Source organism: Epinephelus moara, chromosome 13 (genome assembly GCF_006386435.1).
Source record: "Epinephelus moara isolate mb chromosome 13, YSFRI_EMoa_1.0, whole genome shotgun sequence".
Lineage (NCBI taxonomy): Eukaryota > Metazoa > Chordata > Actinopteri > Perciformes > Serranidae > Epinephelus > Epinephelus moara.
Window position 1 is genome coordinate 34,580,042 of NC_065518.1, and position 17,701 is coordinate 34,597,742.

At 39.0% G+C, this 17,701-nt stretch overlaps 1 protein-coding gene across 1 annotated transcript in view; it reads right to left on the minus strand.

Moving 5' to 3' along the window:
• The window catches only part of ryr2a (ryanodine receptor 2a (cardiac)), a 255,585-nt gene that overhangs the window by 180,307 nt on the left and 57,577 nt on the right, over positions 1-17,701 (minus strand). Inside the window, exons 2-3 of the mRNA XM_050060332.1 lie at positions 4,309-4,428; positions 1,141-1,245 (exon numbers count right to left, since the gene is read on the minus strand). Of these exons, the coding sequence (XP_049916289.1) occupies positions 1,141-1,245; positions 4,309-4,428 (225 nt within the window). The remainder of the gene's footprint in view (positions 1-1,140; positions 1,246-4,308; positions 4,429-17,701) is intronic.

Here is a 17,701-nt window from a genome sequence, read left to right on the forward strand (position 1 = left end):
TACACACCAAGCTTGTTAGTTAGAATTTGTGTGTTTTGGTTTGCTTTGCTAGTTTGTGAATAAATATAATTCTTTGGAATCATACCTGCTGTCTGTTTAATGTTGTACAAGAGTGAATGAATAGTCAACCTCTGCTGCGTCAAGAACTCCGAAATCCTTGAGGCATTACCGTTAATTTTGGTCGTTGTCATTAATTTAATTATTAATCAAAACTCCAAATTAATACTTTAGCCTATTTTATGAGACTGATATCTTTAACTGGCTATCATTTCCCTTTACGGGAATGGTGCCCCACGAGGTGATTTAATGTTAATTAAGTCACATTATTTAACATAATTATTAATTATTAATAATAATTATTAATTATTTCCGATAGCCAATTAAATCCCAACATATTTGGTGCCGCCGTGTGAAGCCCGAATTTATGTTCCCAACATTTCTGGTGCCTCCGTGTGGATATATATGATATATATATATATATATACACATATATATTTATTTTTAATTTTATTTTTATTTATTTAATCGTTACACAGCTTTTTGCAGGTTACCCATCGGGTACCCATCGGGTACCTCCATGGACCCGATCCAGTGCAAGACTCTACCTCAGAATTGCTTCCCAGAGCAGAGTACATGGTGCTACTGGCTTTCATTAGACCATGACCTTCAGCATGGACTGGAGTGGTTTTCAGTCAACCATAAAGCAATCAGCACAAATAGTATGGTGCTGTCTTCTTTTTGTTTGGGAGGATAGATTACAGTCAAACAGAACTGCGTTTGCGCCAAACTGATCCGCAGCCTCTTACTGCTGCTATTATATGTGCATTAGTGCTAGCAAGGAAACAAAAGGAAAAGTGTGTGAGTTTAGATAATGAGCAGATTAGTAAGCAGACTCACTCTCCCTGTTGCTCCTGGTTTCAACCACCTCCTCCTCTGTGTGTTTCATCAGGCTGGTGTCTTAGCCTGCCAGTCTCACCTGAAGAAAGCTCTGATCTGAGAACAACCTACTGTACAGTCATTCATCTCCCCATCCCTGGTTTGTTTGTTTGTGTGTGTGTGTGTGTGTGTGTGTGTGTGTGTGTGTGTGTGTGTGTGTGTGTGTGTTTGTTTTAATGTGTGTTTCTGTCTCTTCACACTCACCCCCTCAGCCTTCTCCTCTGTGTTGGCCAGCATCTCCTGAAGAGCTCGTACCGACAGCGACTGCTCCAACACAAAAGTGCAGATGGACAGATCTGGAGGCACATTCTGGAACAACAGGAACACTTAGATTATTTATTGATGTTGACTTAACTTTTCTACAGGACAGTCAATTCTTCTGTAGCAACATTCAGGACTGCTGATCATTATGGGTGGTGTAAGATCAACAAAGAAGAAATGATTTGTTACTGAATGTATGTATACTTTATTAGAAACTTGCCCTTTTTCTTAACATAACAATTTCTAACCTCACTACTTTTATGAAACTCTCTCACTCAATCACTACAAAAATCAAAATATAATTCGAAAATTAAAGGCATTTCTGAATGTTCCAACTCAATAATAATTTCACGATTTGGAAAACAGGATATGTTTTCTCGATCTGGACATAACCAAGGCTGTTTTCCTGTGATAATGCATAGCAATGGTAATCAATCTACAATCATCAGACATAATATCTCTTTTATATCTTATAACCTACAGCAGAAGCAATTCGGGGAAAAGCCCTGTAACATCTCTAAAATGCTCCTACAGACACTGCCTGACAGTGTGCCTGTAGCTGTCAAGAATGAATTTCCATCAGTCTATAGTGACTGACTGATATTAGTCACTGCAACATTCCTATAATTACACTGCAGAGACTAATAGTGCCCTCTGCTTCATGTCTGAAAGTCAGAGATGTCAAGTGGTGCTGCCACTTAGTTGTGCACCGAATGCTAACAAGTCTCTCCTGCCCACAAAACTAAACTTCCTTGAATACTGACAACATTTTATCCACATTCTCCCTTTATTGAAAGCACAACCCTGATTCCAAAAAAGTTGGGACGCTGTGTAGACCGTAAATAAAACAGAATGCAATGATTTGCCATTTTTTGATTTTGCCACTGAATACAGTACAAAGACAAGATATCTAATGTACAAACTGATTAATGTAATTGTTTTTTTGTAAATATACACTTATTTTGAATTTGATGCCTGCAACAAGTTCCAAAAAAGTTAAGACAGGGGAAACAAAACACTGGGAAAGCTGTTGAATACTCAAAAAACACCTGGAACATTCCACAGGTAAACAGGTTCACTGGTTACAGATCAAAGTTTCATGATTCGGTATGAAAGGGGCATCCTCTGAAGGCTCAGTTGTTCACAAGCAAGGATTATCACTTTGCGAAAAACTGTTTAAGAACAATGTTTCTCAATGTATAGTTGCAACGAATTTAGGAATTTCACATCTACAATCCACAATATTATCAAGAGATTTGAAGAATCCAGAGAAATCTCTGCACGTAAGGGGCAAGGCTGAAAACCAATAATGAATGCCTGTGACCTTTGACCCCTCAGACAGCACTGCATTATAAAAACAGACAGGACTGTATAAACAATATTACTACATGGGCTCAGAAACACCATTGTCACTAGACACAGTTTGTGGCTGCATCTACAAATGCAAGTTAGGACTCTACCATGGACCCCTTCAAAAACAAGATGGTTCATCTCAAGGGGCAACCTGCTAACAAACACTCCATCCATGCAAAGTGAAGGGCATATATCAACAACATCCATAAACGCCTCAGACTTCTCTGGGGCTGAGCTCCTCTGGGATGGACTGACAAGTGTGCAGTGGTCTGACGAGTCCACATTTCAATAGTTTTAGGAAATCATGAATTTCATGTCCTCCGGGCTAAAGAGGAAAAGAACCATCCAGATTTTGACCAGCTCAAAGTTCAAAGCCAGCATCTGTGTTAGTGAGTTAGTGCCCATGGCATCATGGGTAACTTGCACATCTGTGAAGGCTCCATGAATGCTGAAAGGTCCATACAGGTTTTGGAGCAACATATGCTGCCATCCAGATTAAATCTTTTTCAGGGATGTCCCTGCTTATTCCAGCAAGACAATGAGACACATTCTGCACATGTTCCAACAGTGGGGCTTTGTAGAAAAAAAGTGCAGGAACTAGACTGACCTGTCTGGTCTAGACCCTTACTGAACACGTGTGGCACATTATTAAGCACAAAACACAAAAAAGACCCCAGGCTGTTGTGCAACTAAAGTTGTATATCAAGCAAGAATCATAAAGAATTTCACTTTAAAACTACAATAATTAGTGTCCTCAGTTCCCAAACACTTACTGAGTGTTGTGAAAAGATGATGTCACACACCGCTAAACATGCTCCTTTCCCAACTTTTTTGAAACAGGTTGCAGACATCCAATTGAGAATAAGTGTATATTTACAAAAAAAAAAGGTTTTTCAGTTCGAACATTAAATATCTTGTCTCTGTATTATATTCAGTTGAATATAAGTCAAAAAGGATTTGAAAATCATTGCATTCTGTTTTTTTTTAGGTTTTACCCAACATCCCAACTGTTTGGAAAAGGGGTTGTATTTTAACATTATCATTTACTTGCTGGTTTGGATCCCTTTGTCAAAAGGGATTCAAACCCTTGCACCCTTGCACCCTTGCACGTGGGTGAAATAATACGTCAATAATGATGAAAATATTAATTATATTCTGTAAAATGTGAACATAGCAGAGAGCAGAGCAGAGCTGCTGTCAGACTCCCCATCAAGAGAGACACTGTGTACTTTCATGCATGGGGAGCAGCGTAGCTTTGCTGATTATTTCAGAAGCTAATACTGTGCGCATTGTTGGTGTATTGCTGTTTTGAGGCAGCAGAAAACGATAGTTCTACTGACCAGCAAAAACCTAGTCTGAGGTGTAGACTGGTTGTGGGCTGGTGAAATAATACCGCATTAAAATATGAAAATATAAATGACATTCTCTAAAATTTGAACATAGCAGAGAGCAGAGTAGAGCTGCAGAGATGCTGTCTGACTCCTCATTTAGAGGAGCAGTGCAACTTAATTGATTACTTCAGAAGTTTAAAGTGTAGTTCTATTTCCTCATATATTCTCTGGGGGATTAAGAGGCAAATTATAACTCTAACCCGAAGACTTTCTTAATTAAAATTACATGAATCACCCCTTGTGTATTTTCTGGAGGAATTTGCATCGCCATCACTCATTTATTTGGGGGTTTCCTTTACTGTGTCACCTGACTGGCATTCTGTTGTTCATGTGGTATAAGGGAGTGTATTAGAGCTTGTATCAGTACCTTGGAGTTGGAGATGGATTCAAGAAAGCAGAGTCTGTTTCCAAAGCCTTCAGCAGCCAGACAGAGTTTCTGTTGCTCCTTATGGATTGTGGCAGAGCACTGTAGGACCACCTCATCATCCTAAACACACACAAAGGTACAGTTACAAATCAAGACACTCAGTGACCCAGAGTCAATAACAGAGATTTTATTTTACTCATTGTAGGTGGTGGCTGAAAGCTGCAGAGTGATGTCATCTTTCTGACCATCACGAACACACACTTCCACACCCAGCCCTACACAGTTTAGCAACACATCTTATCACTGTGAAGAGTCAAAATATGTACACATACACATCTTGTAAGTAAATAAAGTAAATAATAATGAAGACTAAAAGTAGAATTTCTCCAATTCAAAAAGAGTATGAATCAAAGAGACTGGAGCAAAGAGTTGTTGCACCTACCCTTCTCTAAATTTATGAACAAAATGCACAGTCGACAATACAATAAATACAAAAATAGTTTCTCACACACACACACACACACACACACACACACATTATATGTCTATTATAATGTTCTGTTAACTGCAATCTATTTATAGCATGCTAATGAAGCGCAATTTCTGCATTAATTTCTGTTTTGTACAATGTTAGAGTGAAAAAAACAGTATAGAAGCAACATGCAAAATTTTGGGCACCCCAAGACACCCTGGACCTTAATTAGCTTCTTTGGGCTATGGCTTGCTCACAATCATCATAAGGAAATGCCAGTTGCAAACTTGAAACTTTTATATGTTTGGAAAAGGGTACAGAATTTCATTTTTTTGAGATATTTTTTAGGGCATTTTTTGCCTTTAATTGATAGGATAGTGAAGTGTGAAAGGGGGAGGAAGAGAGAGAGAGGGAATGACATGCAGCAAAGGGCCACAGGCTGGAGTTGAACCCGGGCCGCTGCGGCAACAGCCTTGTACATGGGGTGCCTGCTCTACCACTAAGCCACAGACGCCCCAAATTTCATTTAAAAAAAAAAAAACAACCCTGTCCAACTGTTAAACACGGAGGTGGATCGATCATGCTTTGGGCTTGTGTTGCAGCCAGTGGCACGGGGAACATTTTACAGGTAGAAGGAAGAATGGATTCAGTTATAATTCCAGCAAACTCTGGAAGCAAACACCATAGCATCTGTAAATAAAAAAGCTCAAGATGAAGAGAGGATGGCCTCTAAAACAGGACAATGATCCTAAATACACCTTGAAATCCACAATGGACTTTCTCAAAAGGCACAAGCTGAAGGTTTTGCCATGGCCCTCACAGTCCCCCGACCTAAACATCATTACAAATCTGTGGATAGACCTCAAAAGAGCAGTGCATACAAGACAACCCAAGAAACTCACAGAACTAGAAGCCTTTTGTAGGAAGAAATGCAGAAAATCCCCCAAACAAGAATTTAAAACTCTTAGCGAGTTACAAAAGGTGCTTAGAAGCTGTGATACTTGCCAAGGGGGCGCTACTAAATACTGACCATGCAGGGTGCCCAAACTTTTGTTTCAAGCCCTTTTCCTCTTTTTTTAATTTTGAAACTGTAAAAGATTGAAATATGAAAAATAAATCTTGCTTAAAATATTGAAGAACTTTAACTTTTTACCTTTTGGTGATCAGGTCATCTTTTACTTGCTTAACTATTCACAGTAAAATTTTTGACCAGGGGTGCCCAAACTTTTGCATGCAACAGTGCATGTATCTGTAACATTACTGCCACACAGGCACACATTTTAGCAATTTCAAATGTTCTGTAAACATGATGATCTCCTTCTGTGCTGTTGCACTTTGCCAATATAAAACAAGATTCAGTGACATCAAATAAACAGATAACCAGGTCTGTTCAGTCTAGATCAGGCAGATAATCATTTTCCATTCTCCTCACCATGTGCATTTTAATCAGGGGTTAGATCAACAGAGACAACACAAACTATCAACATATGCTCACTTTGTTACTAACACACACACAGGCCAAATGTAGTGCACACTGAGGGACAGTGTGTCTTGTGGCTATAATAGCTTCCTATCAGCCATTCAGACAATAACAGCACTACAACATGTCCTGCATTAGAGTGTTACAATTAATTAAAAACCTGTCTGCTCACATGTCACAGCAGCTAATCCTGCTGTAACTGAGATCTAATCAGCATACATCTGTTTATCTGCCTAATGTCTGTTCACCCACACATGGGCATGTGTACTAAAGTCTTCTCAGGAACTCCTCAGGAGTTTCTGTAAACATCATTTTAAGTAAGTGTCTGTGTGCAATTAACCATGGTTGGACAAAGGATATACCCCCATCAACCCCAACTTTCTTCCGATCTCTGTCCTGGTCTTAAGTTGGGGCAAAGTCATCCACTCCTTGAATTCCTTGGCCAGAAGACAGAGATAAACAATTAAGTGAATGATAATGGAGAGGGAGTATGACATCAGTGGAACAGAAAAACCCTGGACAAGAAACTATATGAGTCTTTGGAGTCTTTAGTGGAGGTGTCAGAGAGGAGGATGCTAAGAAAACCACTCAGTATTCTAGACAATGCCTCTCACATCCTGCATGCCACTCTGGAGTCATATCAGAGCACACTCAGCCGTAGACTGAGATCACCGAGGAGCACCACAGAACACTACAGGACATCTTTTCTACCTTTGGCAATCAAACTGTATAACTCCTCCTCCTTCTGTAGAGAGGAGAGCTGAAACAAGACACTGACAGCAAGATTAACCTACAATAGGTGCACTACAACTTTTTGCTCCTTAAACACTTTATAGTTAGAATATTTTGACTGATACTGTATTGTTCTAAAAACTGGGCCCAGTTTGTGGCCCTGTCCTGCAGAACCCACTGGTTCTTCTGGTTGCTACTGGTTTGTAAGAATTTATTGTTGTTATTGTGATTTGTGTTACCGTAATTGTAGTATTCTCTGGCACAAGAATTTCCTTCAGGATAAATCAAGTTCTGTTGAATTGAGCTGAACTGAACTAATTTGAACTGAATTGACTTGAACTGAACTGAACTGAACTGAACTGAACTGAATTGAACTGAACTGAAAGATAGTGGACTGTGTCTTACCATCAGTAGGTCTGATATCAATACCTAACAACTATAGATTATTTAAAACTTAAAGCCCCTCCACCTGTAACCCCAAGTGGCAACACCCTAACTAACTTCAAGACTTAATAATATTTAAACTGGTATGTATATATATATATATATATATATATGTACTCCCCGTACAGTCTTCTTGAACTGGGAAATTAGCTATAGAGACCAAAATCGTTTTTTGTACCAGGCTGTAAATGTAAACATGGACATTTAAACATGAGGGGCTATAGGGATTGACTCGCTTTTGGAGTCAGCCTCAAGTGGCCATTTGAGGAACTGACAAATTTTTGGCACTTCCATGTTGGCACAATTTTTTAGCACTGGCAGTTCCAGCTTGGTGGGAACGCATGGTCAGAGTCGGTGGGCGAAACACTAATGAGCATGTGCAGTGCAGTCTTTGGGTCTGATATCCAGTTCCTATTATACATCCAGGGGGAATACCTTATACAGTCAGATGGTAGGTGGAGCCTGCAGGACAAGCAGCTCATATCTAGCCTGAAAATCTGAATTGTTTTGAAGCTCATGCTTCACTTGTGCTATACGCCCGCCAAAGTAACCTAAAGCCTATATTCCCATTTTAAGGCAATTCTCTCATAAATCAGCATACATTATGATGAATTAGGGCTTCCTTTGTTGTTTCATCATTTATAAGGGCTCTCTACCACTGGAAGATGAAAACAGACTAAATGTGGCTGGAAAATGGCCACAGAGTGAAGACCTCTCCCAGGGGCACAATTCTAGTGAATTGTCTGCAGTGTTTCTCTCAGGCTGCAGCTTGATGATGTTGGTGAATATACCGTTCAAGAAGAATACATTTTAATACATACAGCTGGAAATAACTAAATGTAATAGAGTTCCACTGGGAAACATTGTAGTTGTCATAAGCTGCCTCTGGAATTCATCAGTCACTGTGGTTCTGCTTAATTATCTAGACGTGTGGGCTGAGGGAATACCATCACACACACAAACACACACACACACACACACACACACACACAGAGAGCCATGTAAGGTTTGTTGGAAGCTGGCGTAATGTCTTAATGACTATTCTAATGTCTGGCACATAGAATCCCTCCTGCCCACACCCACATACATGCACACACAAGAAACTGGGAGCTAGCTGAGATATCTGCAATGGCTATCATTAACATGAATAATGCCTTAGTGACATTTATAGTGGATGACACACACGCACACACAGATACTGTTCCCTACATGAAGATGTCTGGTGTCTGTCAGCAGTAGTTTGCATTCCAGCCTTCTATGGAGAGAGAGAGAGAGAAAATGGAAACGAGACAGACGCAGAGGAACTTATGATGATCAACGGCAGTCGTTTTGAGCAACATGTAGTAATTGCAAATTTGTAGCATGTGTGTCTAAGTATGTAGTCCACTCACTTTGACTGCAGTGGAAACCATTAAATAATCATTGAAAGGACATGCCTCAAGCTGCATTTTCTCTACAGGCCACTAGAGGCTGATCTGATGCCTCTATGATTAAGGTTAAGTTGGTTTAGGGATAAACAGGATAGGTCCAAGAAGGCAAGAAGCAAGAAGGGGTCAGACAGTCTTTCAGGCTGTAAACAAGCATTCAGTTTTGCCAGATTAGATACAGCACATTTTTATTTACAGGTAAAATAGATAGTGAGCACATCTGCTAAAACACAAATGGTGCTAAACAGCACCGGAAAGTGGCCCTTTTTGCTTGTAATCATAGGCAAACCTTTTTTTGTGCCATACAGCACCCATGTTTTAAAAGGTGCTACGAAGTGCATTTTTCCTAATAATGCTATAGCCTACTGTACAAACCTAGATGTACCAAATATGTAATATGTATTGTTTGTAAATTTTTGAGTGTAGGGCCCTTGAATAATGCCAGATAATACCATGGACAAGCCAGTATGCTTCTAAACGGCACCTTTACTTAAAATATAAATGAATGACTGTTAAACATTTTTTGTGAAATTTTGGCTTAAATGATTCAGAACCTTGTACTAAATGCTTACAGAGAAACACAAAACAACACCTTTTTAAAGCTGGAAAATTTCAAGTACCCAGGGGCAAATAAGTTAAGAGCCATTGCTTTTAAGTGTTAACCTCTGATAATGCACTGTTTGTAGGTCATTTTATTTATTGCTTTCATTCTTTCTCCAGTAAACTAAACTAAGCTGAAGAACCAGTAGAGAACTTCCAAAGAACCATACAGGGGTTTTAAAGGTTCTTGACTGATTCTTCAGCATAGTTTAGTTTAATTTATTGGGGAATGAACCAGTAGAGAACCTCTAAAAACTGTACAGGGGCTTAAAAGGTTCTCTACTGGTTCTTCAGCTCAGTTTAGTTTAGTTTAGTTTACTGGGGTAGAGAACCTCTGAAGATAAATACAGGGGCTTCAAAAAGTTCATTGGCAGCAGTGCTATTTATTTCTTTATTTATTTAGCACCACTGAGGTACCAACATTTTTGTACGGGAAAACCGCAACAACAAGTTAAAGAGCATGTCTTTTCCACATGTCCCATGGAATAGAAGTGTTTTCTGACCTAAAGCCTCTATCAGCAGGATGGCATCATTTGTCTTTGCCTTCCAGCACCATTATAAATCGCCGTTGAAAATGTAATCTGTCACACTATGTATGAGGCTTGGTTAGATTTAGGCACAAAAACAACTTGGTTTGGGTGAGGGAAACATCATCATTTGAGTTACTATTACTATTTACTGACTGACCTACCCCACCCCACCTCCTCTATAATAATATCACCTAAATTCTTCCTTCACTCATGACAGACAGCTAGAGGGTTTTGTCACATAAGCATCATTTCATTTTGGTGCACCTGCATGTAATCATGGCAAGTCAAAGTTGAACCAGGAAGTAGGTCTATGAGGTCTTAAGTGTGATGGATGTTCAAATTGGTGGTAATTTCACTGTGACTTTGTTTTGTCTTCCAAATAAATTTGACTAACCTGGAAGGCTTTTTCAGCTTTCATGATCGTCTAATTAAAGCTATGGTCTGTTACTTTTATAAAAATAACAATGTGTCATATTCACTGAAACCCTCACTATATACAAGGGTGTAAATATACATGCATTAAAATACAAATGCTGCTATCTGCTATATATGCCCTCAAGAAGGCAAACCATCTCCATCAATGTATCTCTTTTTTCTTTTATGAGATTGTCAAAAGCAAACCTACAACAAATTATATGTTCATTTTACATAAACTATATAAACTATAAATAAACTATTTTTAAAAAATCTATTTAATGAATAATGTCTTATTTTATTTGCTATTTTTGTCATATACAGATTTGCTGTGGTTACTGGTAATATGTATGTTGATGCTGTCCAATGTCAAGTCTGTTTTTGATCATGTGACCATACTATAAAATATAGGTAGCTGTTTCAACATAATAGTGTGCAATGGGGCCCACCCTAACTACCATACACCACTGTCCTGAAAGTACTACATAAAAAAAATCATGTTCCTCTGCCTCCTTGTAGTGCTTCTAATTGCATTACCACATGAAAACAATCAATCAGAGCCAAGGAGTCTCTAATGCAGCTGTCAATCATTTCAATCACTGCTCATGAAAGGCAGTCAAACTGTCAAACGAGACAGCACTGATCAAATATGGATCAAGATTCTGCTACTGCATTGTCTATTTCTTGCCTCAAATGTTTTCAGAAACATATTTTAGTGTACTGTAAAATGATTGGCAGCGGACAGATTATCTGTTTCATTACTGTGTGGATGTAGCGCAGTTTAAGCAAATACACAGTTATTTTTATGAAAGTTACCACTGTAGCTTTAACAAAAACAATATTCATTTCCCCTGATCCTCACCTTTTTCTACAGCAAAAAAGCAGTACGAGTTTATAAAAAAACAAATTACACTTAATTGCATTTTCCAAACGTTTGTGGAGGTAAAATGATCTGTTTTCAAATAGCAAACTCTGTTTGGCAGTACAGTATATTGGTTTTCTGTATGTGTGTGCACATGCACAACAGCGGATAGTAATACACCTTATCAACATGTTGTTTCTACTGTATTCCACTCTGGGCCACCAGAGGCTGCTGCAAGAGCCTCAGCATCCTCACTTCCCACACCTGCTGGAGTCTAGAAATTCTGATTAATGTCATGCAAAGAGTGTTATTGGAAGCCTTTTCTTCAACATTGCAAAGGAGGCATGGACTTCATTACACCAACACGTGACAGGAGAGCTGGTCATCAAGTTGCACTCTGAAAAGCCTGGAAATACGTTCAGGGAGTGAGTGAACGGACCATGCATCCATTTCATGTGAAAAAAATGTAGACTAAGAAAAGATGTGGGATTCATGTATGTAGTTTCAACGCACAAGCATGGACCATCTTATGTTACACTATATAAGGGTTTTAAAAAACATTTATAAGTGTGTTTTATGTGTGTGTGTTAGCCATAGTGACAGAATAGCTTCCCTTGCTTGAGAAAAACACTCTCTTAGGCTGCATCTGCCCTCCTCCCACACATACAGAAATAGACTGACATAAATTAGCATGTCTTCTACAGTCTACACAATCATACACATATACACACACACACACACACACACACACTCATACACAACTGTGTGCACAAGCATAAAAGCAACCTGAAAAACTAAATCAGAAATGTGCGCACACACGCACAAAAGCACATTAGAGTGCATGGTCAGTGCTCAAAAGCAGCACAGAGTTGAATACACACAGTCTTACACAACAGCTTATTTAACAGTAGCAGTCAGTGGAAACATTAAATACAACCTTCCTGAAACGCAGTGCAGGATTGGAGGCAAGGGAGAGAGACAGACACAGAGAGAGACAGAGAGAGATGCCACAGAGGCCTGTCTGTAGTCCAAAGGTAGACACGCAGCATCACGGACAGACACCACAACAACGAATAATCCTCCTCTGATACAAGAGAGAGGGAGAGAATGAGATTAAGAGTAAGAGAACAAAATATTGGGAAAGTAAACAACACTGTTAACATCTATAATCCCATCCACTGCGTCCACCAGTCCAAAGGTCAAGGATAGCACAGCAATTTTCTAAAACAGCTGCTCACTAGTTTTTTAGCAAACGGTATTCAAACAGGAGGATATAGTGCACTTGTTGGGGACTAATTTCAGCAGTGGATTGAGTTTAGAGTGGTCAGAGGACTAGAAAAGCACTTTACAAATGCTAGTCCATTTACCAATTCACATTTGGTGCTCTGGTGAGAATTTCAGGCAACAAGAATATTGAAATAAAAATAAACTACAGTGTGTGTACTCAGGGTAATGACAGAACATGTGACCCAGTGCAACAGTGTGGCTCACTGACCTGTTTTTAACAGTTTTTGGACTACAATGGAGCTCTTTGGCACAGAGGAAGAAGATTAGGCTTTGATACACACACAATACTTGCTGGTAGAATGTTGGTTTGCAACAAGCGGCAGCCTCCATGGCTTAAAAATGAAGCCAAAGCAGAAGTGTCAAAAACTGCAGTTCTTTAAATGGCCTCTTGAGGCTGACTTCAGAAGGGTTTAAATCCTCATAGACCCCCATGTTAACTTGTCCAACTTTACAGCAGAAATGAACATGTTTACAGTCTGGTACAGTACAAAAAACAGTTTTGGTCTCCATATCTAGTCCTATAGTTTTACAATTTATTCAAGCTTTATTTTACGCAAAATTAAGGTCTGGCTGCTTTAAATGACAGGCTGTCTGCCCATAAGTGTCCTTGGCTTCTCAGTCAGATCCACCCCTCGGTCCTCCACAGCTACAGCCTCTGGCCTAAATATGGTCACTCCTGACTCCAAAACACAAAGATGGCCACTGACAAAATGCCAGGAGTCCACAAACCAGTGACATCACGGTAGCTACATTCATTATTTTTTTTACAGTCAATGGTCTGCCTATGGGATTTGGCAAAAAGAAGAAAATACAGAATATGACCAAATGTATCCTTTAAAGGTCCAGTGTGTAGGTTTTAGTGGCATCTAGCGGTGAGGTTGCAGACTACAACAAACTGAAACTTTACCTGTGTGCCAAGTGTGTAGGAGAACTACAGTGGGATACACAAAAACATATCTAGAGCCACTGTTTGATTTGTGTGTTCTGGGCTACTGTAGAAACAACCTGGCATACTCCATGGAAGAGGACCTACTCCAAATGTAGAAATGGTACATTCTAAGGTAATGATAAAACACAATGATTCTTAGTTTCGGGTGATTATACACTAATGAAAACATAGTTATGAGTATTATATTCAATTTCTGCCAATATATCCTCTTAATTTTACACACTGGACCTTTAAGTACACAGAAAGAATCAGGACTTTTTGCAGTTCCATTTGCAACGGGAGGTCAGAATTTGTGAGTTCCCAGTCAGAAATTTCAACTGGAACCCACCCTGAAGTTGGAATTCTGACTAGGAAAGTGGCAGGAAGCTCACCAACCTCGACCTCAAATCCAACATGGCTGCTCTATGCATCAACAGTAGTAAAAAGCTGTAATAATATACTGTTTGGTCGCAACTCTGTCTCTTTTGTGTCGCAATAAAACAGTCACAAACACAGTACTGTTCTACTTCTATCTGTGGACATGTTTCTATTGTGTTTGTGTGCACAAAATACAGAGTTATATGTTGTTATCAACTAATATTCCTAACAATGGCTAACAATGGCTAACCTGGCACCCAGTTAACTTGGGTGTGACATAATTCCCAGCTTTAACTTCTAACTTCCAAGGGAAATGGAAAGCAGCTTTGGTTAGCTAAGCTTAGCTTAAAGACTGAAACCAGGGGTAAACAACTAGATTGGCTCTGTCTAAAGTGAAAAAAAAAAACACCCACTAAAGCTAACTAATTAACATGTTGTTATTTGTAGGTCTAGACAGAACAAATAGAAAAAATGTAAAAGCTAAACGCTGGAGCTATTCATTGGTGGACAACAGCTGGGCGTAGTGGCTGTGTGCAGCTTCCTGGAGTCTTGTCGAACAGGTTTGCTAGGTTTGGTACCAAGTGCTGCCTGAATGGATACACTGCTGTTTGTCAAGAAATAGCTTCCAGAAACCAGGACACAATTTGCCTAAGCTTGGCTAACTACGTCCTGATTACAGCTCTGTATTTAAAGCACAGACATGATAGTAATCAATCAATCTTATCTCAATCTAAGAAACTAAGCAAATCATATTTCCAAATGTGAATGTAAATCCTTTATTTTATCTTCTTTCAGCTCTAATTTGGGCTCCACCAACCCCAGAGGAAAAAATTCTGGTTAGTATAGTAAAGCATTTAGCAGCCAATCTTTAACCAAAAAATAGAAAGAGAGCAGAATGGACATTCCAGTTCATAGCAGGAAGGTCAGAGTGGCTGCCATCTTTATTTGTGTCATTGCAAAGAACTGTGACTGCTGTAGCGGGTAAACTTCTGTATAAACCTACTTGCTGCAAACTCACTGAATTGAGGGTTTGCAGTAACAACTAAACGAGCAGCAAAGCAGTACAAAGCATGGGCATACAGTTCAATGTCCAATCTACTCTCATTCTGTTTCTATGTCTGTTGCTTGCTGATGATCAGGCCCAAATGGAATCTGCAGGATTTTTAATTGTTTTTAGTGATGATCCAAAATGAAAATCTGGGAAATTCTGCAGATTTTTTTTCTCATAATGTGATAGTCACTATTGTTTTGTGATGTATGGTGGGAAGTGTCTTGTGACTTTGTTTGTAATGTAACTTAATGTTGGAGGAGCCAAAGACAATTTTCCACTCAGGTGGACAATAAACTTAATCTAATCTAATCTAATCTAATCTAATCTAATCTAATAGTCAATATTCATTTATAACAACAATTGTTTTTGAACAAAAATAATCTCACACAATACATTAAAACCAAAAACTACCTCAAAAAGAATAAATAAAGCTAAAAGAACTACTTAGGAGATTTTAGTTGAAACTTTGAGTCTGAAATTTTATTTAATCATAAATACTTCAAGAAAAAGTTGATTTTTTTTTTTTTTTTTTGGAAAAGTCAATCAATAAAATGTGGCACACATGGCCATTAAAATGGAAGGTTCAATATGGAGCAGAAACAAAATGAATTTGCCAATCTATTAACAATCTATTAACAGTAAATCTTATTTCTGACTTTTCTTCTTACTACACCACTAACTTTGATTTTAAGGCTAACTGAACACAACAGATGATTGTGACACATATGCACAAGGAGGTGGAGGAGACAGTAACAACATTCTGATTTTTAAAAGCAGCATCTATATTCCTGTAACAGTTTTGCAGGTGCAGATTTTGTACGGGCCATCTGATAAGCAGTATTCTGCAGTGTTGTTTTTAGAGCTTTTTCTCTAGAAAAAAAAGCCTCCTGCTGCTGTTGGAAACAGTAGTGATGAGGGCTGTGAGACTGAACCAAAACAGTAAAGTGTGTGGCTGTCAAACCAAAACAATGAGCTGAAAGATACTAAAATTCCCCGTAGAGCTGAGGGGAACTGCAGAGTCGGTGATAGTGTTGAAATAATTTTATAAAATACATAATATTACGACAATTTTGATGATAAACTTGCAGTTTTAGTGACACATGCCTAATTCTGGCCTCATATCAAAGCTATAGAGTGACACATGTGTTGAGCAACTGTACATCCCTCTCTGTCATGAACATTATTTAGGTGACACAACCCAAAATGAAGTCTGTATCAAATCAAAATCTAACAGACTGATTTCAGCAGCTTCTGCTGCTGTAAGCTACTGCATGCGCCAGATCAGCCTGCTGTGTGTCAGTATGCACTGTAGTACTGTGTGTGTATGGTGTTTGTGTGAGTTGTATTCCAAGTATCCAGTGTTATAGAGCATCAGGGATTTGGAAGACACACACACACACACACACACACACACACACACACACTGACAGTGGGCAGGTCAGCGGAGGAGGGTTTAAAAGCTTGGCACAGAGAGAGAGTGAGTGTGGAGGAGGGGAAAGCGTCAATGATGTAATCTGAGAAAAGCAGAGGGAAGAGGAGAGCAGAGAGGGATACACTTCATTCTGATCAGAGACTGCTATACACTGAAAAAATACTGATCATCATTCACATAATTTTTATAATTCACATTAGGTTAAAGATGATTAGTTTATTTAAAATACTATTTAGTAAACTTTTGATCTGACCATCTCCTTTTTAACAGAATAAAGGCTGATGACATTACCTGATCTCCATATCACTAACTGTCATATTTATCTGTGATAATATTTTTTTTCAAATCAGTCACCTACAGTTATGTTCCTACAATGGTTTTCTTCAAACAGATATGACATCACCTTACCTGTAGATTACCACAATGAAAGAAGCAACTTTTTTCCACATCCCCATTTGAATTATAATGAATCGCAAAAAAAGAAATATTGCAATACTCAAGTGATTCAATTTGATAGGATGATAGTCACTAAAACTGCCCAATCAATGAGTCAACTGTCAGTCTTTACGACTTCATGTTTCCTCCTCTTGATTTATTTGGAAAAAGACGGTGTGAACATTAACTGGGCCAGAGCTACAAGGAAACGATGGATCATTTTTTGTCTTGGTACAGACCAAATGAACCGAACTACAGGTGTGAACGCACCTTTTAAGTCCAATACTACCACAGACAGCTCTGTTCTGCTCTGCTCTTCTTCTCTGTTGTGCCAGGGCTCGTTGGGGAATTAGATTTGAACGTTCGTTTTGTCCTGGGCAACTTGACAGTACATCTTTGGGAGACCATGAGAACATCTCTGCAGATACCACCTGCTGCTGGACAACAGGTAAAGAGATAGCTGTATGATCCTTTCCCTGAGGTTTGCAGTGGTGGGTAGAAACACCACTACAAGTAATGCACTCAAGTAAAATAGTAGTTTTTCAAAAAGTACTTCAAAGAGTACTTTTCATGTTCTTTTTTTTAAACTACACTTCTGCTCTTTACTCAGTATTTTGGAGCCAGCACTTCTTTTTGTCATTTATACTAGGGATGCACCGAATATTCGGTAACCGAATATATTCGCCCGAATATTGCAAAAAAACAACATTCGATTGATAACACAATCAAACAGCGTGCCGTGACGCGCAGAGTAAAATGTCGGCAGTGTGGCGATCTGTCCGTCACCGCACTCACATTTGCGACTAAAAATAGTTTTGAGCGAGCAAAATAGGCTTAAATCATTCAGCGCGCTGTGCGAGCAGCCTACAGATTTCAACCAGCAGCAGAAATGAAAGGCGAATCCCACCGATTGTGGGTTGA